Genomic DNA, 25870 nt, shown 5'->3' with positions numbered 1-25870 from the left:
TTATACACACACACGCACACACATACACAGTAATCATGCCATGTTTTAAGTCAGATCATGTTGCATAACTTCAACTTATGCAGTACTGTATGTCAAGTATATCTCAATAAAACTGGAAGAAAAATGAATAAATATCACTTTCTAAAAGCAAAAACAAATAGTACTTATATCAAAAGATATTCTATGGAGGCTTTCCTATACTATTGAAATTTCTTCACAACAAGAAAATGCTGCTTTTACATTAAAAACATACATTCTTAAACTGTCCTTACTTAAGTTTCATATTCATTAAATTTTATATTTAAATATGCTGCACAGGTTTATCTAAAAATGAAATGCAAAACACGGCTTCAGCAGTTGAAGACAGTTAGAAATGAAATTTAATATAGAGTCAATTAAAAAAGGTATCCTAGCACAAAACACTAACAAAGTTAAAGCCAATTTCCATATACCTTTGAAAATAATATTTATCTCCTAAATACCAAGACTTACCCCGTATCTTTCAGCTACAATGTCCTCAAAATTTCTATTTTGTTTCTCAGCTTGTTCTTTCATTCTTTGATAAGACTTCCTTAGCCAGCTTAAACCACCATCTTCTACTGAAATTCAATTGCAAAATTAAATGTCAGTTATATTTTTCATGTGGTTATAACTGAATATTTACTGCTACTACAGTAACTATGAAATTGTACATTATTCTTTGAACATATAAATATCATAAGTGCATTTAAAATTCAACATATATTTGAGTGCCTATATATGTAAGGCACAGTTTTGCAATAATGAGAAAAGAAAAACAAAAAGAAACAACTGGGAAATTCCATGGTGCTCCACTAACTAATACTCTAGATTCCCAATGCAGAGGGCCCAAATTTGATCCCTGTCAGGGAACTAGATCCCACGTGCTGTAGCTAAGAGTTCACATGCCGCAACTAAAAATACTGCACACCATAACTAAGACTTTGCATGCTGCAATTCAGAGTTTGCATGCCTCAATGAAGATCAAAGACTGCTGCAACACTCAGCACAAATTTTAAAAATAAATATTTAAAACAAAAAGAAATAAAAAATAGAATGACCCTAAAAAAAACTGGAATCTAAGAGAATGAGGATAAGAGGAGATAAATATAACAAATATTACATTTTATCAAAATAGTATTTATCACTATTATAGAGTTACATAAAAATGAAAAAAAGGAGAGAATTATTTCTAAATGTAATATCAGGAGACAATCTCACACACCAGGATGAAAACCGAGTTGGATTTCTACAAAGAGTAGTCAGGACCTGGGCTTTTGTTTGCTGGAAGATTTCTGATTACAGTTTCAGACGGCTTCACAGCTGAATTCTACCAAAAATTTAGCGAAGAGCTAACACCTATCCTACTCAAACTCTTCCAGAAAATTGCAGAGGAAGGTAAACTTCCAAACTCATTCTATGAGGCCACCCTCACCCTAATACCAAAACCTGACAAAGATGCCACAAAAAAAGAAAACTACAGGCCAATATCACTGATGAACATAGATACAAAAATCCTTAACAAAATTCTAGCAAACAGAATCCAACAACACATTAAAAAGATCATACACCATGACCAAGTGGGCTTTACCCAGGGATGCAAGGATTCTTCAATATCCGCAAATCAATCAATGTTATACACCACATTAACAAATTGAAAAATAAAAACCATATGATTATCTCAGTAGATGCAGAGAAAGCCTTTGACAAAATTCAACACCCATTTATGATAAAAACTCTCCAGAAAGCAGGCATAGAAGGAACATACCTCAACATAATAAAAGCTATATATGACAAACCCACAGCAAACATTATCCTCAATGGTGAAAAATTGAAAGCATTTCCCCTAAAGTCAGGAACAAGACAAGGGTGCCCACTTTCACCATGACTTTTCAACATAGTTTTGGAAGTTTTGGCCACAGCAATCAGAGCAGAAAAAGAAATAAAAGGAATCCAAATTGGAAAAGAAGAAGTAAAACTCTCACTGTTTGCAGATGACATGATCCTCTACATAGAAAACCCTAAAGACTCCACCAGAAAATTACTAGAGCTAATCAATGAATATAGTAAAGTTGCAGGATATAAAATCAACACACAGAAATCCCTTGCATTCCTATACACTAATAATGAGAAAATAGAAAGAGAAATTAAGGAAACAATTCCATTCACCATTGCAACGAAAAGAATAAAATACTTAGGAATATATCTACCTAAAGAAACTAGAGACCTATATATAGAAAACTATAAAACACTGATGAAAGAAATCAAAGAGGACACAAATAGATGGAGAAATATACCATGTTCATGGATTGGAAGAATCAATATAGAGAAAATGAGTATACTACCCAAAGCAATTTATAGATTCAATGCAATCCCTGTCAAGCTACCAACGGTATTCTTCACAGAGCTAGAACAAATAATTTCACAATTTGTATGGAAATACAAAAAACCTCAAATAGCCAAAGCAAGCTTGAGAAAGAAGAATGCAACTGGAGGAATCAACCTGCCTGATTTCAGGCTCTACTACAAAGCCACAGTCATCAAGACAGTATGATACTGGCACAAAGACAGAAATATAGATCAATAGAACAAAACAGAAAGCCCAGAGATAAATCCACACACCTATGGACACCTTATCTTTGACTAAGGAGGCAAGAATATACAATGGATTAAAGACAATCTCTTTAACAAGTGGTGCTGGGAAAACTGGTCAACCACTTGTAAAAGAATGAAACTAGAACACTTTCTAACACGATACACAAAAATAAACTCAAAATGGATCAAAGATCTAAAAGTAAGATCAGAAACTATAAAACTCCTAGAGGAGAACATAGGCAAAACACTCTCCGACATACATCACAGCAGGATCCTCTATGACCCATCTCCCAGAATATTAGAAATAAAAGCAAAAATAAACAAATGGGACCTAGTTAAAATTAAAAGCTTCTGCACAACAAAGGAAACTATAAGCAAGGTGAAAAGACAGCCTTCAGAATGGGAGAAAATAATAGCAAATGAAGCAACCGACAAACAACTAATCTCAAAAATATACAACCAACTCCTACAGCTCAATTGCAGAAAAATAAACGACCCAATCAAAAAATGGGCCAAAGAACTAATAGACATTTCTCCAAAGAAGACATACAGATGGCTAACAAACACATGAAAAGATGCTCAACATCACTCATTATCAGAGAAATGCAAATCAAAACCACTATGAGGTACCATTTCATGCCAGTCAGAAAGGCTGCGATCCAAAAGTCTACAAGCAATAAATGCTGGAGAGGGTGTGGAGAAAAGGGAACCCTCTTACACTGTTGGTGGGAATGCAAACTAGTACAGCCACTATGGAGAACAGTGTGGAAATTCCTTTAAAAAGTGGAAATAGAACTGCCTTATGATCCAGCAATCCCACTGCTGGGCATACACACTGAGGAAACCAAAATTGAAAGAGATACGTGTACCCCAATGTTCATCGCAGCACTGTTTATAACAGCCAGGACATGGAAGCAACCTAGATGTCCATCAGCAGGTGAATGGATGAGAAAGCTGTGGTACATATACACAATGGAGTATTACTCAGCCATTAAAAAGAAAACATTTGAATCAGTTCTAATGAGGTGGATGAAACTGGAGCCTATTATACAGAGTGAAGTAAGCCAGAAAGAAAAACACCAATACAGTATACTAACGCATATATATGGAATTTAGAAGGATGGTAACAATAACCCTGTATACGAGATAGCAAAAGAGACACGGATGTATAGAACAGTCTTTTGGACTCTGTGGGAGAGGGAGAGGGTGGGATGATTTGGGAGAATGGCATTGAAACATGTATACTATCATGTATGAAACGAGTCACCAGTCCAGGTTCGATGCACGATACTGGATGCTTGGGGCTGGTGCACTGGGACGACCCAGAGGGATGGTATGGGGAGGGAGGAGGGAGGAGGGTTCAGGATGGGGAACACATGTATACCTGTGGCGGATTCATGTTGATATATGGCAAAACCAATACAATATTGTAAAGTTTAAAAAAAAAAAAAGAGTAGTCAGGGTATGCCTCAAAATAAATTAAAGCCAAGAAAGGTACACACATAGGGGGAAAAAATGACTTCAGATATAACATAAAGAACATATAAGGAGATGAGACCAGTCAAGATGCTGGAACAGAAGGACCTGAGGTTCACTTCTTCCCACAAGCACATCACTAATCACATCTACAAATGAAACAATTTGAACACACCACATGCTGAACATTAGCAGAGGATCCTGGATACATTAAAAGACAAGAAAAGATCCCCAAATGACCAGATAGGATGGAGAGAAAGAGACGTAAAACAAAAGAGGAAACAAGATGGAATCCATAATCTTGGGGTGGTGGAGTGGGGGTGGGGGAGTGGCTGAAGAAGAGGAGAGGTTACCACATCAGGAGAAGGCCCCTTGAATATTTAAGAAAACTGAAATCATATCAAGCATCTTTTCTAACCACAACACTATGAGACTAGAAATCAATTACAAGAAAAAAAAATGTCAAAAACACAAACACATGGAGGCCAAACAATATGCTACTAAATAACCAAGAGATCACTGAAGAAATCAGAGGAAACCAAAAAATATACAGAAAAACAACAACAACAACAACAATACAACAACCCAAAACCTATGGGATACAGCAAAGCAGTCCTAAGAGGGAAGCTTACAGCAATTCAATCCTACCAAGAGAAACAAGAAAAATCTCAAACAATTAATCTTATACCTAGAGCAACCAGATAAAGAAGAAAAAATCCAAAGTTAATAGAAATAAAAAAATTATAAAAATCAGAGCAGAAATAAATGAAACAGAAATGAAGTAAACAATAGCAAAAATCATTTAAACTAAAAGCTGGTTCTTTGGAAAGATAAACAAAATTGACAAACCTTTAGCCAGGCCCTTGTAATTATCAAGTAATACAAAATTAGTGATGTAATTATCAAGAAAAAAAGAGAAAGGACTCAAATCAATAAAATTAAAAAAGAAAACAGAGAAATTACAACTGACACCACAGAAATGCAAAGGATCAGAAGATTACTGTAGGCAGCTATAGGTCAAGAAAATGGACAATCTAGAAAAAAAATGAACAAGTTCTTAGAAAGATACAACCTTCCAAGACTGAACCATGAAGAAACAGAAAATATGAACAGATCAATTGAAAGAATTGAAAATGAAAGTATGGCAAATTCTATCCAACATTTAGAGAAGAGACAAAACCGACTCTTCTGAAACTCGGGAAATTAGAGGAAGGAACACTCCAAAACTCACCTAAAAGGCCACCATCACTCTGATATCAAACCAAAGATCTCACAAAAAAATCCAAAATTACATGTCAATATCACTGATGAACACAGATGCAAAAATCCTCAACAAACTTCTAGCAAACATAATCCAACAATATATTACAAGATTAATACATCATGATCAAATGGGATTTATCCAAGAGATGTAAGGATTACTCGATATACACAAATCAGTCAATGTGATACACTGTATTAATAGGCTTAAGAATAAAAACCACATGATTATCTCGATAGATGCGAAACAAATTTTTGACAAAATTCAACACACTTTTATGATTAAGGGAAAAAAAACCTCTCCAAAAGTGGGCTTAGAGGTAACCTGCCTCAAAATAATAAAGGCCATATAGGACAAACCTACAGATAACATCATACTCAGAGGTGGAAAGTAGAAAGCATTTTCAGTAAGATCAGGAACACAACGAGTATGTCCACTTTACCATGTTTATTCAACATAGTATTAGAAGTCCTGGCTACAGCTATCAAAGAAAAAGAAATAAAGAAATTGAAATTGAAAGCTTCAATACTTTGGTCACCTGATGCGAAGGGCTGACTCATTAGAAAAGATCCTGATGCTGGGAAAGATTGAAGGCAGGAGGAGAAGGGGATGAGAGAGGATGAGATGGTTAGATGGCATCACTGACTCAACGGTCCTGAGTTTGAGCAAGCTCTGGGAGATGGTAAAGGACAGAGAAGCCTAGCATGCTACAGTCCACAGGGTTGCAAAGAGTCAGATATGACTGAATGACTGAACTGAACTGAAAGTGGAAAAGAAGTAAAATTCACTGTTTGCAGATGACATGGTACTATGCACAGAAAATCCTAAAAGATGCCACCAGATAACTACTAGAACTAATTAATTTACTAGAATTTGATAAAGATGCAGGATACAAAATTACTGCACAGAAATCTCTTGTATGCATATCTATACACTAACAAAGAAAGATCAGAAAGAGAAATTAAGGAAACAATTTTATTTATCACCACAAAAAAAGTAAAAGAATGCCTAGGAATAAGCCAATCTAAAAAGGTAAAAGACCTATACTCTGAAAACTACAAGATTCTGATGAAAGAAATAAAAGATGACTCAGATAGAGAGATACACCATGTTTCTGGTGTATGGATTGGAAGAATCAATATTGTGAAAATGACTATATCACAAATCTACAGGTTCAATGAAATCCATATTAAACTACCAATGGCGTTTTTCACAGATCTATAACAAAAAATTTTACAATTTGTATGAAAACAAAAGAGATCACAAACAGTCAACAAACCTTGAGAAAGAAAAATGGAGCTGGAGGGATCGGGCTATACTACAGGCTGACTTCAGACTTGACTGACTTCAGACTACACTACAAAGCTATAGTCATCAAGACAGTGTGGTACTGGCACAAAAGCAGACATACAGATCAATGGCACAGGATAGAAAGCCTAGAGGTAAACCCACCCACATATGGTCATCTAATCTATGACAAAGGAAACAGGAATATACAACAACAGAAAGACACCCTTTTCAATAACTGGCACTGGGAAAACTGAACAGCTACCTGCAAGAGAAAGAATCTGGAACATACCCTAACACCATACACAAAAGAAAACTTAAAACAGATTAAAGACCTAAATGTAAGGTCAAATACTATAAAACTTTTAGAGGGAACCATAGGGAGAACACACTCTGACAAAAATTGCAGCAGTATCTTTTTCAATTCATCTCCTAAAATAATTAAAATAAAACAAAAATAAATTAATTGGCCTAATTAAACTTCAAATATTTTGCACAGCAAAGGGAACCATGAACAAAACAAAGAGAAGAATCTCAGGATGGGAAATGATATATGCAAATGAGGCAACTGACAATGGATTAATCTCCAAAATATACAAACTTCTCATGCAGCCCAATATAAAAAAAAAAATTCCAATCAAAAAAAGAGTGGAAAACTTAAATAGATATTTCTCCAAAGAAGACCTTCAGATGGTTAAAAAGCACATAAAATGATGCTCAACACTTCTCATTATTAGAAAAATGCAAATCAAAACTACAATGAGGTTATTACCTCATCCTGGTCAGAATGGTCATCATCACAAAATCCACAAACAAACAAAAGAATAAAAAACAAAACAAAAAACTAATAAACAAACAAAAGATAAAAAAATAAAACAAAAGAATAAATTTTTTTTTTAAATCCACAAATAATAAATGCTGGAAAAGATTCAGAGAACAGGGAACTTTCTTGCACTGTTGGTAGGAATGTAAATTGATATAGCCACAGTGGAGAATGGTATGGAGGTTTCTTAAAAACGAAAAATGGAACTACCATATGACCCAGCAATCTCACTATGGGGCATATATCTTGAGAAAACCATAACTTAAAAAGAAACATGCACCCCATTGTTCACTGTAGCACTATTTACAACAGCCAGGACGTGGAAACAACCTAGATGCCCATCAACAGACGACTGTATAAAGACGACGTGGTACACACACAATGGAATACTCAGCCATGAAACTGGCTCATTTGTAGAGATGCAGCTGTATCTAAAGTCTCATACAGAATGAAGCAAGTTAGAAAAACAAATATCGTATATTAACACATGTATGTGGATATACAGAAAAATGGTACAGATGAACCTAGCTGCAGGGCAGGAACAGAAACACAGGACAGAGAGGACACGTGGCCACACAAGGGGAAGGGGAAGGTGGGATGAATTGGAGATTAGGTTCGATATAAATACACTACCATGCGTAAAATTGATAGATAGTGGGAACTTTCTGTATAGCACAGGCACCTCAGCTCAGTGCTCTGTGATGACCTACCTGGATGGGATGGAGAGAGGGAAGTTCAAGAGGGAGGTAATATATCTGTAAATATAGCTGATTCACTTCATTTTAGAAAGAAAGTAATACAACATTGGAAAGCAGAAGGGCTTCCCTGGTGGCTCAGTGGTAAAGAATCTACCTGCCAGTGAAGGAGACATGGGTTCGATTCTTAATCCAGAAAGATCTCACATAATACAGAGCAACTAAGCCCACGTGTCACACTATTGACCGTGTGTTCCAGAGCCTGAAACTCAACTGCTGAGTCCGCGTGCCACAACTCCTGAAGCCCACGCACCACGCCAGTGGTCCACAAGAGAAGCCACCACAATGAGAAGCCCGTGCACCACAACTAGAGAGGAGCCCCCACTCTCAACTAGAAAAAGCCCACACACAGCAACAAAGACCCAGGATAGCCGAAAATAAAAACTCAAATTATTAACAAGAAGGAACGAGCGACAAGGTCTGTTTGATTGGCTTTTTGGCCTGAAATTCCCTATCTCTGGTGATAAGAATTTCTTTCTACCTCAAGATACAAGGAGTGCATCTTTTATGAGATTTATTCCCTGCTTTCAGGAAGGCAGAGAGGAGGGGTCAAAGTGGCCTTCTTGTATCAGCTCTTTCTCAAGTAACTTTAATTCAAAATAATCAATATTGAATGAACTCCTGAGGCGGGGCTCAAAATGGTGGGAGAATAGGAAACAGTTAAACTCCCTTCACAGAAACATTGAAAATACATTTGAAAATATACCTAGAAGTGGAACTATTCAGAGAAAGCTACTGAGCACTGACAGAAGACCTCAGACCTCCAAAAAGACAAGGAAAACCTACATGCAACTGGGTAGGACAAAAGGAAAAAAAAAAAAGAAGAAATCAGGCCTGCACCCCGGGGAGAGAACTGTGAAGGAGGAAAGGTTCCCGCACCTTGGAAAGGCTCTTCACCAGCAAAGAAATTAGACTGGATAGAGGGGGAGCTTTTGGAGCCTAAAAATAAGAGAGCAGCAACTGGCTTGTGGAAGGCACCACCAGCCTATGCTCCTCAACTTGAGATGCTCCTCTGTCAGTAAGGATGGGGCTCAAGTGCTACGTAAAGCTCAGACTCTGAAGCTCCGTCCCAGGGAGAGGACAAAGCTTAGGTGCAGAAACAGCCTGAAGAGTTCAGGCCATGGCAACTGAGGGTGTACTAGGAAGAAGCCTGGGCTCACCAAAGAGGCAAGACACCCTCACTGGGAGAGGGAGGGAGAGAGAAGTGGGATCACCATAAAAGCTTCATTTCCTGTGAGCACTCCCAAGCAACAGGACTTCACCTACAGGGGCTCTTTGTGTGGGTGTGAATCACCGCCGCTGCCATCCTGGGCTCGAGGTGGGCATGGATACCTCTTTCAGGCCCACAGGCAGACACCAAGCCCTGCCCATGCAGAGCTGGAAGGGCACAGACAGCTTCCAAAACTAGAAACCCCACTAGATGACACAGAAGGGCTGGACTGAGCTACTGGAAATTCCACCAGTGGGCCCCAGGACCTTCCTCCACTGACCTAGAGAGGCACAGACACTCCAGGCACTGGGAGCTCCCCCAGAGGGCCCGGGACCCGCCTCCACTGACCTAGAGGGCCACAGACACTCCAGGCACTGGGAGCTCCCCGAGAGGGCCCGAGACCCACCTCCACTGACCTAGAGGGACACAGACACTCCAGCCACTGGGAGCTCCCCCAGAGGGCCCAGGACCCACCTCCACTGACCTAGAGGGGCACAGACACTCCAGCCACTGGGAGCTCCCCCAGAGGGCCCAGGACCCGCCTCCACTGACCTAGAGGGGCACAGACAGCTCAGCCACCAGGAGCTCCCCCAGAGGGCCCGGGACCCACCTCCACTGACCTAGAGGGGCACAGACACTCCAGCCACTGGGAGCTCCCCCAGAGGGCCCGGGACCCGCCTCCACTGACCTAGAGGGGCACAGACAGCTCAGCCACTGGGAGCTCCCCCAGAGGGCCTGGGACCTGCCCAGGCTGCCCCAGGAGGGCACAGACAGCTCCCCAACCAGAGGTCCTGCCAGCGAGGCATAGAACCTGCCCCTGCTGACACAGAAAAGCACAGAGAGATCCAGCAACTAGCAGTTCCACCAGGGGCCCTAGGACTCACCCTGCTAACTTGAAAGGGCGTGGCCGGCTTCCATAACGAATATTTCCACAGGCAGGTCACAGGATCCACCCCTACTGGGCTGGAGGGGCACAAACAGCTTTACCTACGAGGAATTCTCCTGGGGGTGGGGGACACAGGATCAACCCCAGCTGACCAGGAAGGGCACGATCCAGCTACTAGAATTCCACCAGCAGGCCCCATGACCTGCCCAGGCTGTCCTGTGATAATGCATGAAGCTTCCACATGGGAAACGTCAGTGGTTGCTGACACCCACCCAACTCTCCCAGGAGTGTACAGACAGATCTCTCTACTACGTTCCGTCACTGGGTACAAGGACCTGCCCCTCTGTCCTGGCATGGCATGGACAGCTTTCAAAACTGGGAAATCCATCAGTGGATGTCAGAATCCACTCTGCTGTCCTGGTAAGGCAGGGACATTTCCTGCTAGGAAGTCCACCAGTGGGTGCTACGACCTGCCTTACTGTCCCAAGAGGGTGCAGGTAACTAGCCTCCACTAGGAAATCCATTATCAGGACCAAGAGTTGCCCTGTTGTCTGGGGAGCACACAAAAAATCCTCATTACTAGGAAATTTTCGAGTGGGTCCAGGGATCTACCTCACTATCACAGAAGGGCACAGATAGCACAACCCCCACCCCCACCAAACACACACACACACACACACACACACACACACTAGGAAATTCACCCAGAGGAGGGGCTGAAAACCACAGCTAAGCCCCAGGAAGTGAAGTCACTCAGTCGTGTGCAACTCTTTGCGACCCCATAGACTGTGGCCCACCAGGCTCCTCCATCCATGGAATTTTTCAGGCAAGAGTACTGGAGTGGGTTGCCATTTCCTGATCCAGGGGAAACCCCAGGAGCTATATAACTGAAAAAGATGAGTTGAAACCTCTCCTCAAGGCCGTGCAAACTGCGAAGTTACACCTCCACTGACAGCTTCGTAAATTCAGCCCCAGTGAAACATCCAAAAGAACAACAAGTACTTTGCAACTGGGATGGGCTACAGCAGCTGTGAACTCTGTAGACAGGTACATGTGAAGATAGGGACAAACCAGAGTCCGAGCTGCCTCCACAGCTCACAGTGTGACCAGCTGAATGACTACTGCAGCACTGATACCTAACTTCAGCGGACCCGTGCTGGAGGACATGTGAAACAACACCTGAAGAGTCACCAGGGCCAATTGCAGGCATACTTACAGTTAAGGCGGGACCCAGAGCAGCACCCACAAGAGTGCAAGTTGTGAGCACACAAAACAGCTGAAAGGGGACACAACAGAGTAAAATAACAGGTGAACAGCTCCAAAAGAGTAAAATTCAGAGGCTTCCCTACAAGCGGGAGTGCTCTAATCCTGCCTACATCACAGAGCAGATCAGAATTACAGCTGGGAAACAGATTTCGGAAATTCCACTTTAAAAACTAGGGAGGAAACCTTGCCCGTGACAGGGCAGTGACAGCGACAGAGCAACTAGGAGGGCCCACTCAATATCGAAGGCAGGCTCCAATTACTACAGTTCAGTTCAGTTCAGTTGCTCAGTAGTGTCCGACTCTTTGCGACACCATGGACTGCAGCACACCAGGCTTCCCTGTCCATCACCAATTCCCGGAGCTTACTCAAACTCATGTCCATTGAGTCGGTGATGCCATCCAACCATCTCAATCTCTGTCATGCCCTTCTCCTCCTGCCTTCAGTATTTCCCAGCATCAGGGTCTTTTCCAATGAGTCAGTTCTTTCCATCAAGTGGCCAAAGAACTAGTTTCAGCTTCATCATCAGTCCTTCCAATGAATACTCAGGACCGATTTCCTTTAGGATTGACCACTTTGACCTCCTTGAAGTCCAAGGGACTCTCAAGAGTCTTCTCCAACAACGCAGTTCAAAAGCATCAATTCTTTGGTGCTCAGCTTTCTTTCTGATCCAATTCTCACATCTATTCACGACTATGGGAAAACCACAGTTTTGACTACATGGACTTTTTTGTTGGCAAAGTAATGTCTCTGCTTTTTAATATGCTGTCTAGGTTGGTCACAGCTTTTCCTCCAAGGAACAAGCATCTTTTAATTTCGTGGCTGCAGTCACCATCAGCAATGATTTTGGAGCCCAAAAAAATAAAGTCTGCCACTGTTTCCATTGTTTCCCCACCTATTTGCCATGAAGTGATGGGACTGGATGCCATGATCTCAGTTTTCTGAATGTTGAATTTTAAGTCAACTTTTTCACTCTCCCCTTTCACATTCATCGAGAGGCTCTTTAGTTCTTCTTGGATTTCTGCCATATGGGTGGTGTCATCTGCATATCTGAGGTTATTGATATTTCTCCTGGCAATCTTGATTTCAGCTTATGCTTCAGCTAGTCTGGCATTTCGTATGATGTATCCTGCATATAAGTTAAATACGCAGGGTGACAACATACAGTCTTGATGCACTCACTTCACAAGTTGGAACCAGCCTGTTGTTCCATGTCCAGTTCTAACTGTTGCTTCTTGACCTGCATACAGGTTTCTTGGGAGGCAGGTAGGATAGTCTGGTATTCCAATCTCTTGAAGAATTTTCCAGTTTGTTGTGATCCACACAAAGGCTCCACACAAGGATCCACACAAAGTTGATAAAGCAGAAGTAGATGTTCTTCTGGAACTCTTGCCTTTTCAATGATCCAATAGATGTTGGCAACTTCATATCTGGTTCCTCTACCTTTTCTAAATCCAGCTTGAACATGTGGAAGTTCACAGTTCACCTACTACTGAAGCCTGGCTTGGAGAATTTTGAATATTACTTTGCTAGCATGTGAGATGACTGCAATTGTGCAGTAGTTTGAACATTCTTTGGCATTGTCTTTATTTGGGACTGGAATGAAAACTGACCTTTTCCAATCCTGTGGCCATTGCTGAGTTTTCCAAATTTGCTGGCATGCTGACTATAGCAATTTCACAGAATCATCTTTTAGGATTTGAAATAGCTCAACTGGAATTCCATCGCCTCCACTAGCTTTGTTCGTAGTGATGCTTCCTATGGCCCACTGACTTCAAATTCCAAGATGTCTGGCTCTAGGTGAGTGATCACATCATCGTGGTTATCTGGGTCATGAAGATCTTTCTTGTATAGTTCTTTTGTGTATTCTTGCCACCTCTTCTTAATATCTTCTGCTTCTGTCAGGTCCCTACCATTTCTGTCCTTTATTGAGCCCATCTTGGCATGAAATGTTCCCCTGGTATCTCTAATTTTCTTGAAGTGATCTCTAGTCTTTCCCATTTTATTGTTTTCCTCTATTTCTTTACAGGGATCACTGAGGAAGGCTTTCTTATCTCTCCCTGCTATTCTTTGGAATTCTGCATTCAAATGGGTATATTTTTCCTTTTCTCCTTTGGCTTTCGCTTCTCTTCTTTGCTCAGCTATTTGTAAGCCCTCGTCAGACAACCATTTAGCCTTTTTGCATTTCTTTTTCTTGGGGATGGTCTTGATCATTGCCTCCTGTATGTTATAAATCTCCATCCATAGTTCTTCAGGCACTCTGTCTATCAAATCTAATCCCTTAAATCTACTTGTCACTGCCACTGTATCACTGTAAGGGATTTGATTTAGATCATACCTGAATGGCCTAGTGGTTTTCCATACTTTCTAATTTAAGTCTGAATTTTGCAATAAGGAATTCATGATCTGAGCCACAGTCAGCTCCCAGTCTTGTTTTTGCTGACTGTATAGAGCTTCTCTATCTTTGGCTGCAAATATAATCAATCTGATTTCAGTACTGACCATCTGGTGATGTCCATGTGTAGAGTCTTCTTTTGTGTTGTTGGAAGAGCGTGTTTGCTATGACCAGTGTGTTCTCTTGGCAAAACTCTACTAGCCTTTTACCAGCTTCATTTTCTACTCCAAGGCCAAATTTGCTTGTTACTCCAGGTATCTCTTGACTTCCTCCTTTTGCATTCCATCCCCTATAATGAAAAGGGTATCTTTTTTGGGTGTTAGTTCTAGAAGGTCTTGTAGGTCTTCATAGAACCATTCAACTTCAGCTTCCTCAGCATTAGCGGATGGGGCATAGACTTGGATTACTTGGTTTGCCTCAGAAATAAACAGAGATCATTCTGTTGTTTCCAAGGTTTCCAAGGCAAATCAAACTCAGATTAAAAATATAAAGGCATAAGCCTCTGGAGAAACCACACCCACCAGGAAAGAAACTACAGAAGCAAGAGGAACTGCCACTGGAAACCTGCAGAAAGGAGACAACAAACAGTAAGCTAGAAAAAATGAGATGACAACGAAATATGATGACATGATGTAGCAAGATTGAAACATCCAAGAACAACTAAATGAAGAAGAGATAAGCAATCTATCTGAAAAATAATTCACAGTAATGAAAGTGAAGGTGGTCCAAGATCTTGGAAACAGAATGAAGGCAAGGATCAAGAAGGTACAAGGAAATTTTAACCTAAAGACTAAACAGAAATGAGTAAGACAAAAACCTAATTGAAAATACGCTAGAAGGAATCAATTGCAAAATAACTAAGGCAGAAGAACAGATGAGTAACCCAGGAGACAGAATACTGGAAATCTCTGGCACAAAACACAATACAGAAAAGAGAATGAAAAGAATACACTCTCAAGAGACCTCTGAAACTACATTACATCTACCAAAATTCAAATTAAATAGGTCCCAACAGAAGAAGAAAAAGAGAAAGGATCTGAGAAAATATCTGAAGATACAGTCAAAAAATTCCCAGACATGGGAGAGGAAACAGTCACCCAAGTCCAGGAAATGTACAGAGTCCCATACAGCATAAACCCAAGAATCAACACAAGACACATATTAATCAAACTAACAAAAATTAAATACAAAGTAAGAAATGGTAAAAGCAACAAACACCATATAAGGGAATCCCCATAAGGTTATCAGCTGATTTTTCAGGAGCAATTCTGCAGGTAACAAGAGACTGACAGGATATATCTAAAGTGATGAAAGGAAAAAAATCTACAACAAAGAATACTCTACCCAGCAACAGTCTCATTCACATTCAATAAATCAAAAGCTTTATAGATAAGCAAAAGCTAAGAGAATAAAGCCCCACCAAACCCGCTTTACAACAACTGCTAAAGGAACTTCTCTAGGCAAGAAACATAAGAGAACAAATGAGGAAGGGAGAAAAAAAAGACTTACAAAAACAAATTCAAAACAATTAAGGAAATGGCAGGAGAAACATACATATCAAAAATTAACTTAAAGGTAAATGGATTAAATACTCCAACCAAAAGACACAGCTGAATGGACACAAAAACAAAATCTGTATATAACCTGTCTAAAAGAGACACACTTCAGACCTATAGACAAGCAAATGGAAAGTGAGGGAATGGCAAAAGGTAATCCGTGCAAATGGAAATCAAAATAAAACTGGAGTAGGAATAATCATATCAGACAAAATAGACTGTGAAATGAAGGCTGTTTACATGAGATAAGGAAAGACAGTACATAATGATCAAGGGTTTAATCCAGGAAGAAGATATAACAACTGTAAATATTTATGCGTCTAACACCTTAATACATAAGGCAAGTGCTAACAGCCATAAGAGGGGAAATCAACAGTAACACAACAATAGTGGGGGACGTCAATATCCCAGTTACACTAATGAACAGATCATCCAGACTGAAAATTAATATGGAAACAAAAAGCTTTAAATATTAGACCAGATAGTTTTAACTGATACTTATAGGATATTCTATCCAAAAGCAGCAGAGTATACTTTCTTCTCAAGTGCATATGGAACATTCTCCAGGATAGACTATAGCTTGGGTCATAAATCAAACCTTGGTAAAATTAAGAAAACTAAAATCATATCAAGCATCCTTTCCAACCTCAATGCTATGAAATCAGAAATCAATTACAGGAGGGAAAAAACTGTACAACACATGAACATATAGATGCTAAACAATGTGCTACTGCATAGCCAGTGGATCACAGAAGAAATAAAAGATGAAATCAAAAAATCTAGAAACAAATGACAACAAAAGCATGAGTAGTCAAAATCCACGTAATGCAACAAAAGCAGTTCTAAGAGGGAACTTTATAGCAATACAATCTCACCTAAAGGAACAAGAAAAAAAATCTCAAACAACCTAAACTTATACTTGGAGCTACAACAGAAAGAACAAACAAAACCCACAGTTAGTAGAAAGAAATTATAAAGATCAGAACAAAAATTACTGAAATAGAAACAAAGAAAAGAATAGCAAAGAACAATGAAATAAAAAGCCAGGATCTTTGAGAAGATAGATAAAACTGATAAACCTTCATTGAGACTCATCAAGAAAAAAAGTGAGGACTCAAATCAGTAAAATTAGAAATGAGAAATGAAGTTACAGCTGACACTGCAGAAATACAAAGAATACAACAACTGCAAACCAATAAAAAGGACAACATGGAAGAAATGGACAGATTTTTAAAAAGGTACAACCATCCAAGACTGAATCAGGAAGAAATAGAATTATAAACAGAAGATTCACAAGTAATGAAATTGAAACTGTAATTAAAAATCTTCCAACAAATAAAAGCCCAGGACCACATGGTTTCACAGTGAATTCTACGCAACATTTAGAAAAGAGTAAACACTTATTGATCTCAAACTTTCTGAAAAAAATTGAAGAGGCAAGAGTACTGGAGTGGGGTGCCATATCCTCATTTTTCTCAGAAGACAGAATAATATGAAAATAGCAATAAACTCAGTACCAGGAGACCTAGATTTTAGTCTTGTTGTTATTACTAAACAGTTGTAAGCAAGTCATTAACGCCTTCAAACTTTGTCTATCTGTAAAATAAGGCAGTTGATTTAAATTACCTTTTAAATTTTTTCTCAAAAGGTTCTATAAGAGAAAGCCAAAAAATGAAGAGGGAAAAACTCGATTCGATGAGCAAAAATACAGAGATTTAAAGCAAGAATTTTTACTCACTACATGGTAACAAAGTCCTCTAATGAAAATTTAGAGTAACTAACCCTATATTAGAATCAGAAAGAAAAGCTGGGTTTAAGTAGTACTCACATGACTATAGGCAAATAACTTGACCAATTTCAGTCTTAGTTTCCTGAAAATTCGATATTAACTATAATCAATTGGGACATCTACTTTGCTACCCTCGCATGGCTATTACTGAAAATAAGCTAATACAAAAATGTGCCATGTAAACTTAAAAATTATACAAATGTTCCCATTACTAAAATATGACTGAAGTTAATTTTGTATGGACAATGAAAACATGCTTACTTTTCCACTTAATTTTCTCTAAGGAAGAAATATCAAGAGTAACATTAATTATTGTATGTATGTGGCACTTCAATCATCACACACACAAAAATCTGTTGATAAAATCTTCCCAAAACATTTCATCTTAAGGACAGTTATTTGACATCATCATTATCATTTACTATGTTCTAGATACTGTGACGGAGAAGGCAGTGGCACCCCACTCCAGTACTCTTGCCTGGAAAATCCCATGGATGGAGGAGCCTGGTAGGCTGCAGTCCATGGGGTTGCTAACTCGGACACAACTGAGAGACTTCACTTTCCTGCATTGGAGAAGGAAATGGCAACCCACTCCAGTGTTCTTGCCTGGAGAATCCCAGGGATGGGGGAGCCTGGTGGGCTGCTGTCTATGGGGTCGCACAGAGTCGGACATGAGCAGCAGCAGCAGATACTATGATAAAAGATTTTTCTCATTTAATTCTCACAATAACCGTATAAGACAGGAAATACCATTATTTTCTACTACATTTAAACTGGGCTCAGAGAGATCAGGAAACATTCCCCAAATCACAGAACTAATAAGTGGAAATGCCAAAATTCTAATCTCAAGAAGTCAAACTCCAAAGTCCAAGTCCTTCGATATAAACACCAGCTCTACATACATTCTTAGTATTACTCTTATAATATTAATACTTTCAGGTATCTTATAGTTTCAACTCTACCACTAGTCTAAACAGAATGACTACACTACCTGCATATGCAAAAAAAAAAAAAAAAACCCTGTAGATCATTTTTTAAAGCTTAATTTCAACTCTGGGATATGAATGTCTGACAGACATTTGGAGCTTTCTGTCATTCTTCCTCCTAAATAAATATGAGAGGGAAATGGTGAGAATATGATGTGAAAGGGAACAGAAACAGGCTCTCTAAAGCCTTTGTGTAGGTCATTGTTCTCCTACTGCCTTTGATTCTGCTGGATCAGCCAGCTGAAAGATACTACTCAGGGTAGAATTTTGGGTCTTCAATCAGTGAAGAACCTGCTGACTACATATACTCAAGGACAGGATTTATCAATTCTAAGTCTTTCCCATATATGAACTTATTGACTGTTCTCTGAAAACAGGTATTGGTAAAGGCTTTAATCAGTCCTACATAACGGTTCACTGAGAAAACCTATGATCCTCAAACTCTTAAATTTCTAAAACTCAGTATTTCAAAGACACCTTTATATGACTATAGCTATTATTATATAGCCCAGCAGAGACATTTCTGCCCATGATGAAAGGCAATAAAGAAAAGGCTATAATTACTAATAATATCAGTACAAAATAAAAGGAACCTATAAGGTGGCTCCAGGGACATCTCTCATAAAATATAAAGGAACATGATAAATGGCCAAAATAAAAATACACTGTGCATAATAAGAAAGAGAACATTCTGTTGAGAAATCACTAAGATGAAAAGATAAAAATTTATAATATTACTATGTGTATACTTGGTTAACTGTAATTAATTAAACTTTTCACTGAGTTGTCAATGTAACACTTAATTGGCATATAAGTATTTTTTAAATTATGTGTGATTATATAGCTTAAGTATTTTCTGTCCATCTGCTGCAAAGTAACAGCACTATCCTAAGGTCAACACAAATTTATAAATGGTGGCAAAGTAAAAACTTCTGAAGATATGAAATCACATATTTAATACTTATACATTATTTTCATGGAACTTCACAACCTTAACACTTTATACATTTTGTAAAGGGCTTCCCAGGTGCCACAGTGGTAAAGAACCCGCTTGCCAATGCAGGAGGCGAAAGAAAGGTGGGTTCAATCCCTGGGTTGAAAAGATTCCCGGAAGAAATGGCAACCCACTCCAGTATTCTTGCCTGGAAAATTTCATGGACAGAGGAGCCTGCAGGCTATAGACCATGGGGTCACAAAAGGGTTGGACACAACTGAGCATGCATACATCACACATAGAATGTAACAAACCAAAACAAAATTATATCTTTACAGAACCATGCTTGGCATTAGTCCATTCAAAATATAAACTCAAATATAAAAATGTTATTGAGTATAAAAATATTTGATCAATTTGCTACCATATTCAAGGTAAAATAATCTTGCCAAGTTCTTATAATTTAAATAAGGTCTTAAAAGACTGCAAATGTTTTATCATTGCTTTCCTATATGTAAACTGAACCTTTAGCAATAATCCATAGATGTTCATAATAGAAAACTACAAATTTCACATCAAAAAATCAATATACATCATTGTTTTGCAAATATATAAACAGACACAGATGTTTTCAGACTTGATCAAAATTATAGCATCAAGCAGAAATATTTAAATAAGTAGTGATAAAATTCAGATTTAATACATCTCAAAATCTGATTTGGATTGTTATTCATTTTTGGAATTCATAATACATCTTGCCAATCTACTAGCAGACTCAGGTCATTCCCTTAGGAATACCAAGTAACAAGAAATGTTTATGTGGCTACAAGCAAAATATAAAGATACCTTTAGTGACTGATGATACATTACAGTCTTCTGGTGGAAGACCTGTCCCACCATCCTTCCAGTATGGATTCAATTCTCTTTCCAGCAGTCTGGACTGGAATAAAACATTTTTAGAGGTTTTAATTTTAAAATAACCCCACTATAAAATATATTAATAAATTAAAAATCTGAGACTCAGTTAACAATTGCAACCTTAGGGAAATATTAAAACACTCTTTTTTTTCCCCAATTAACTTATTTATTTTAATTGGAGGCTAATTACTTTACAATATTGTAGTGGTTTTTGCCATACATTGACATGAACCAGCCATGGGTGTACATGTGTACCTCATCCTGAACTCCCCTCCCACCTCCCTCCCCATCCCATCCTCAGGGTCATCCCAGTGCACCAGCTCTGAGTGCCCTGTCTCATGCATCGAACCTGGACTGGCAATCTATTTCACATACAGTAATATACATGTTTCAATGCTATTCTCTCAAATCATCCCACCCTCACCTTCTCCCAGAGTAATGGAAATAAAAGCAAAAATAAACAAATGGGACCTAATTAAACTTAAAAGCTTTTGTACAATGAAGAAAACTATAAGCAAAGTGAAAAGACAGCCTTCAGAATGGGAGAAAATAATAGTAAACGAAGCAACTGATAAAACACTCTTAAGACACACCTCTTCCAACTTGGAGGAAACAATGTCTAAATTAACATTCACTCAATGTATTTACTGAATGCCTACCATGAATTGGAACTGTGTTAGATGCAGAAGATAAAACAGTCAATACCCTAACTCAGCCCTTGCTAGCTTATAAGATAGTGAGGAATATAGATAATATACAAGTAATTGACAAGTGCTTTGAAGACAGAAGTACAGAGTGCTAAAACCATATACAACTCAAACTCCTCTCATGCTGACAAATCAAAGACTTCCTAGAGGAAGTACTATGAGGAGTATTAAACCTAAGAACGAGTAAGAATTAGCCAGTTTCTTTTGTGGGTACCGAGAGCATTAAGGTGCGCCAAGGACAAGAATAAAAGCATGTTCATAAAACCCTAGAGGAAAGGAAAAGCACTGCAGTTTTAGGAAAGACAGTAATTCAGACTTAAATAAAACTTTAGAAGCACGAATGAGTAGCAACAAGAGATTAGGTTGTACAATAATCAGAGGCTAGGTCACAGGAGCCACTTGAAACAGCTATTGGAGCTTCATGCTGGGGCAATGGTGAGTCATAAACACGATCAGCTTTGTATTATACAAAGAGCAAACTGGTTTCAGAATGGACAAAAGACTGGAGAAGAGCAACATTAGAGGTAGGAAACCAGTCAGAAAACTGTGGCAGTAATCAGGAGAGAGAGGATAATAACCTAGTAACAACACGGGAGTCTACCATGTTCCAAGCGCTATGCCAGGCACTGGTGGTGGTGGTTTAGTCGTGAGTCATGACCAACTCTCGCTACCCCATGACTATAGCCCGCCAGGCTCCTCTGCCCATGGGATTCTCCAGGAAAGAATACTAGAGTGGGTTGCCATTTCCTTCTCCAGGGGATCTTTCTGACCCAGGGATAAAACCTACATCTCCTGCATTGCAGGTGGACTCTTTACCATTGAGTGATGAGGGATGCTAGGCACTGAGGCTATAATTAACAAGCCAAGCATAGTTCTTACCATCAAAGAAATTATGGCCTTGAGAAAGGAGAAAGACAGCAATATTAATATAGATAAGCACTATAAAATTACTACAGAAACATATACTAGGGGTATCCAATTTGACTTAGGGGGTCAGAAAATGCTTCTTAGAACTAAAAATTGCAATTACTAGAAATAATAAAGGCAACTGGATAGAAAAGAATAAAAGGAATTAAATGTTAGTTTCTAGTAATATGAACCAACCTTTGAAAACAAAAATGTTTGGTGAAAATAAAAATTTTAAAGCATTTGAAACATATTCATGAGCTGACAAAAAAGTACAGAATCTTCAATGAACAAAATTTAAGTTAGGGACTTCTCTGCAGTTCCGTGGTTAAGATATCACGTTTCCACTGCAGAGTAAGCAAGTTCAATCCCTTGTCTGAGAACTAAGATCTCACGTGCTGCAAGCCAAAAAATAGAAAAAAATAAAACACAAACAAAAAATTTTAGTTAAAGGTTAACTTGGAGGGATAAACAAAGTAGTATGATTTGACTTCTTATAGTGTATACAAAAAGATTCTGTCACCTCCTTTTTTAGTCTACTATAACATACCTAGTATCTACAATCAAGAAATTCCTTCCAGTGCTCTCAGACACTCAAAGAGACACGCATCAGATACTCAACAGGATAACAAAGACTAAAATTACATACTGAGGTGGACAACTGACAAGTAATACAAATTATGAGATACTACCTGAAAGTATAAAAAAGACACACGACTGAATATATATAGAACTACTATCAGTAAGAAAAAGACAACCCCAGAACAAAAATTAACAGAAAACATAAATAGGCAGCTCATACTATGAGAAATCTAAATGACAGAAGAAAACAATGAAGAGATCTTCTCTAGTAGTCAGAGGAATGCATATTAATGCACAAAATACAATTTCTTACACATTAATCAGCATGACAAAAATTAAGTATGACAATACAGACACTAAGTATGGTAAAGAAACATACATTGTTCAGGGACAATACACAGATACTATGTCTTTGCAAGTGTCTGTAAAGAAAATACATGCATACTTCATAACTTAGCAATTTCACTTCTAAATATGTACTATGGAGAAATTTAGCACTGCTTGTAATAGTTTGTAAGAGTGAAAAACAACAAAAGTGGAATGGAAATTTACAAAACGGCAGAGTTAGATTATGAAAGACTACTGAGTAAGTAAAAGGAATGACATGGAAATAAAATATATCAACAGAATCAATCTCTAAAATAAAATATTGGTCATATCATTTGCAAATAATATTTTTGACAACAGGTTAATATCTAAAATATACAAACAATTCTTACAACTCAATATCAAAAAGTAAACCACTCAATTAAAAAACGGTCAGAAGACCTGAATAGACATTTTTCCAAACGCCTATGTGTGCCAAAACACAGCTAGCATACACGCACAAGACAAAATGCTCAACATCACTAACCACTGTGGAACTGCAAATCAAAACCACAATGAGATGTCACTTCACACCTGTTAAAATGGCTATCATCAGTTCAGTTCAGTCGCTCAGTCATGTCCGATTCTTTGCGACCCCAGGAATCGAAGCACGCCAGGCCTCCCTGTCCATCGCCAACTCCCAGAGTTCATTCAGACTCACATCCATCGAGTCGGTGATACCATCCAGCCATCTCATCCTCTGTCATCCCGTTCTCCTCCGGCCCTCAATCCCTCCCAGTGTCAGAGTCTTTTCCAATGAGTCAACTCTTCACATGAGGTGGCCAAAGTACTGGAGTTTCAGCTTTAGCATCATTCCTTTCAAAGAAAACCCAGGGCTGATCTCCTTCAGAATGGACTGGTTGAATCTCCTTGCAGTCCAAGGGACTCTCAAGAGTCTTCTCCAACACCACAGTTCAAAAGCATCAATTCTGCAGCGATCAGCTTTCTTCACAGTCCAACTCTCACATCCATACGTGACCACTGGAAAAACCATAGCTTTGACTAGATGGACCTTTGTTGGCAATGTCTCTGCTTTTCAATATGCTATCTAGGTTGGTCATAACTTTCCTTCCAAGGAATAAGCGTCTTTTAATTTCATGGCTGCAGTCACCATCTGCAGTGATTTTGGAGCCCAAAAGAATAAAGTCTGACACTGTTTCCACTGTTTCCCCATCTATTTCCCATGAAGTGATGGGACCAGATGCCATGATCTTCATTTTCTGAATGTTGAGCTTTAAGCCAACTTTTTCACTCTCCTCTTTCACTTTCATCAAGAGGCTTTTTAGTTCCTCTTCACTTTCTCAAAAAGACCACAAATAACGTGTTGGTGATGCAGAGAAAGAAGAATCCTAGTACATTCTAGGAAAGAATGTAAATTGAGACAGCCACTATGGAATACAATATGAATGTTCCTCAGAAAAAATAAAAACAAAATTACTATATGATCCAGAAATTGCATTCCTGGGTATATATTCAAAGAAAATGAAAGACTAATTCAAAAAGACATATGTACTCCAATGTTCATATCAGAATTGTTCACTACCGTCAAAATATTGAAGAAAGCTAAGTATCCATCAATAGATGAATGGATAAACAAGTTGTGATACACACACACATACTGGAATATTACTCAACTGTATGAAAAGAATGAAATTCTGCCATTTGCAAAAACATGGATGAACCTACAGCATATCATGCTTAGTGAAATAAGCCAAGGCAGAGAAAGACAAACACTGCAGTTATTACTTATGTGTGAAATAAATGAATAACAGAAACAGACTCACAGAACAAACTAGTGTCATCAGTAAGGAAAGGTAATGTCAAGAGGTTCAACAGGGGTAGGGAATTAAGATGTACAAACTACTATGTACAAAATAAACTACAGGACATATTGTAGAGCACAGGGAAGTATAGCCACTGTTTTATAAACTACAAAAATACTGAATCACAATGTTGCACACCTGAAACTAATAATGAATATAAACCACACTTCAATAAAAAATAAAATTAAAGTAAAAGCACAATAAAGCTTTTAAATACCAATTACAAAAATTTTAAAAAATTAAAATGCTAACCATCATCTGAAGAAAGAAACAAGAGACTAACATGATGTGCCAGGCATAACATACTCAAACTGGTCTGTGGATGTTTGAACACTGGCCAGTCTCACTCATTATCTAGATGATTTACTCCTGAACAATAATCTGAATTTTTACCTAAGCAAAAATCAAAAATTACTACAGGTTATGAAACATTAGGACTAAATCCAGGTATTTACAAGGCAGCAAAATAAATTCATGGGTAAAAGAATATTAAATATTCTTCCCTTTCAAATGTATAAAAGGAATAAAGCAGCACATATAGTTTTCTAAAAAGTTTATAATCTCATAAGGGAAGTAAAATAAGACTATTAAATTAGAGCACTTTATAGAAAACTACAAGTACTAGAAAGTAAAGGAACAAATAAAGTACTATGGAAACATAAAGGAAGAAGAGATTTATTTCAATCAAGAGAAATAGTAAGAATTTCATCATATATATCAAGTTAAGCCTTGAAGGATAAACAAGATGCAGCCATAGAGACATAGAGGGCATGTACTTAGAAAAATCCAGATGAACAAAAATTCCGAGACAGGAAATTGCAGAAAAACACAAAGTAATTAACTATTTTGGTTGAAGTGCAAATCACCCAAAAGAAAAGAGTCCAATCTGTTTGGACTCCCTTTGCAGGCAGCATTTTGAGGTCTTTAAAAAAGAACAATAAATATAGCTCCTTTCTTTTCAATCTAGGCTCTGAGCAAGGTAAGAAACAAACACTCACTCACACACACACAAACATACACACACAAAAGAAAAAGAAATAAAAGACAAAAATCACCTTTATTGTTGCTGCTAAGTTGCTTCAGTCATGTCCGACTCTGTGAGACCCCAGAGATGACAGCCCACCAGGCTCCCCCGTCCCTGGGATTCTCCAGGCAAGAACACTGGAGTGGGTTGCCATTTCCTTCTCCAATGCATGAAAGGGAAAAGTGAAACTGAAGTCACTCAGTCATATCTGAATCCTAGCGACCCCATGGACTGCAGCCCACCAGGCTCCTCTGTCCATGGGATTTTCCAAGCAAGAGTACTGCAGTGGGGTGCCACTGCCTTCTCCAAC

At 38.5% G+C, this 25870-nt stretch overlaps 1 protein-coding gene across 5 annotated transcripts in view; it reads right to left on the bottom strand.

Moving 5' to 3' along the window:
* The window catches only part of CWF19L2 (CWF19 like cell cycle control factor 2), a 140355-nt gene that overhangs the window by 89234 nt on the left and 25251 nt on the right, over positions 1–25870 (bottom strand). For 4 of the 5 annotated variants that reach the window (XM_061440191.1, XM_061440194.1, XM_061440193.1 and 1 more), the window contains 2 exons: positions 20081–20174; positions 493–599 (listed from right to left, as the gene is read on the bottom strand). In XM_061440191.1, the coding sequence (XP_061296175.1) occupies positions 493–599; positions 20081–20174 (201 nt within the window). The remainder of the gene's footprint in view (positions 1–492; positions 600–20080; positions 20175–25870) is intronic. The other variant, XM_061440192.1, reaches the window with a different exon arrangement.

This window comes from Bos javanicus, chromosome 15 (genome assembly GCF_032452875.1).
Source record: "Bos javanicus breed banteng chromosome 15, ARS-OSU_banteng_1.0, whole genome shotgun sequence".
Taxonomy (NCBI): Eukaryota; Metazoa; Chordata; class Mammalia; order Artiodactyla; family Bovidae; genus Bos; species Bos javanicus.
The sequence above is the reverse complement of the archived record's forward strand: the minus strand, read 5'-3'. Positions and strand labels throughout refer to the sequence as shown.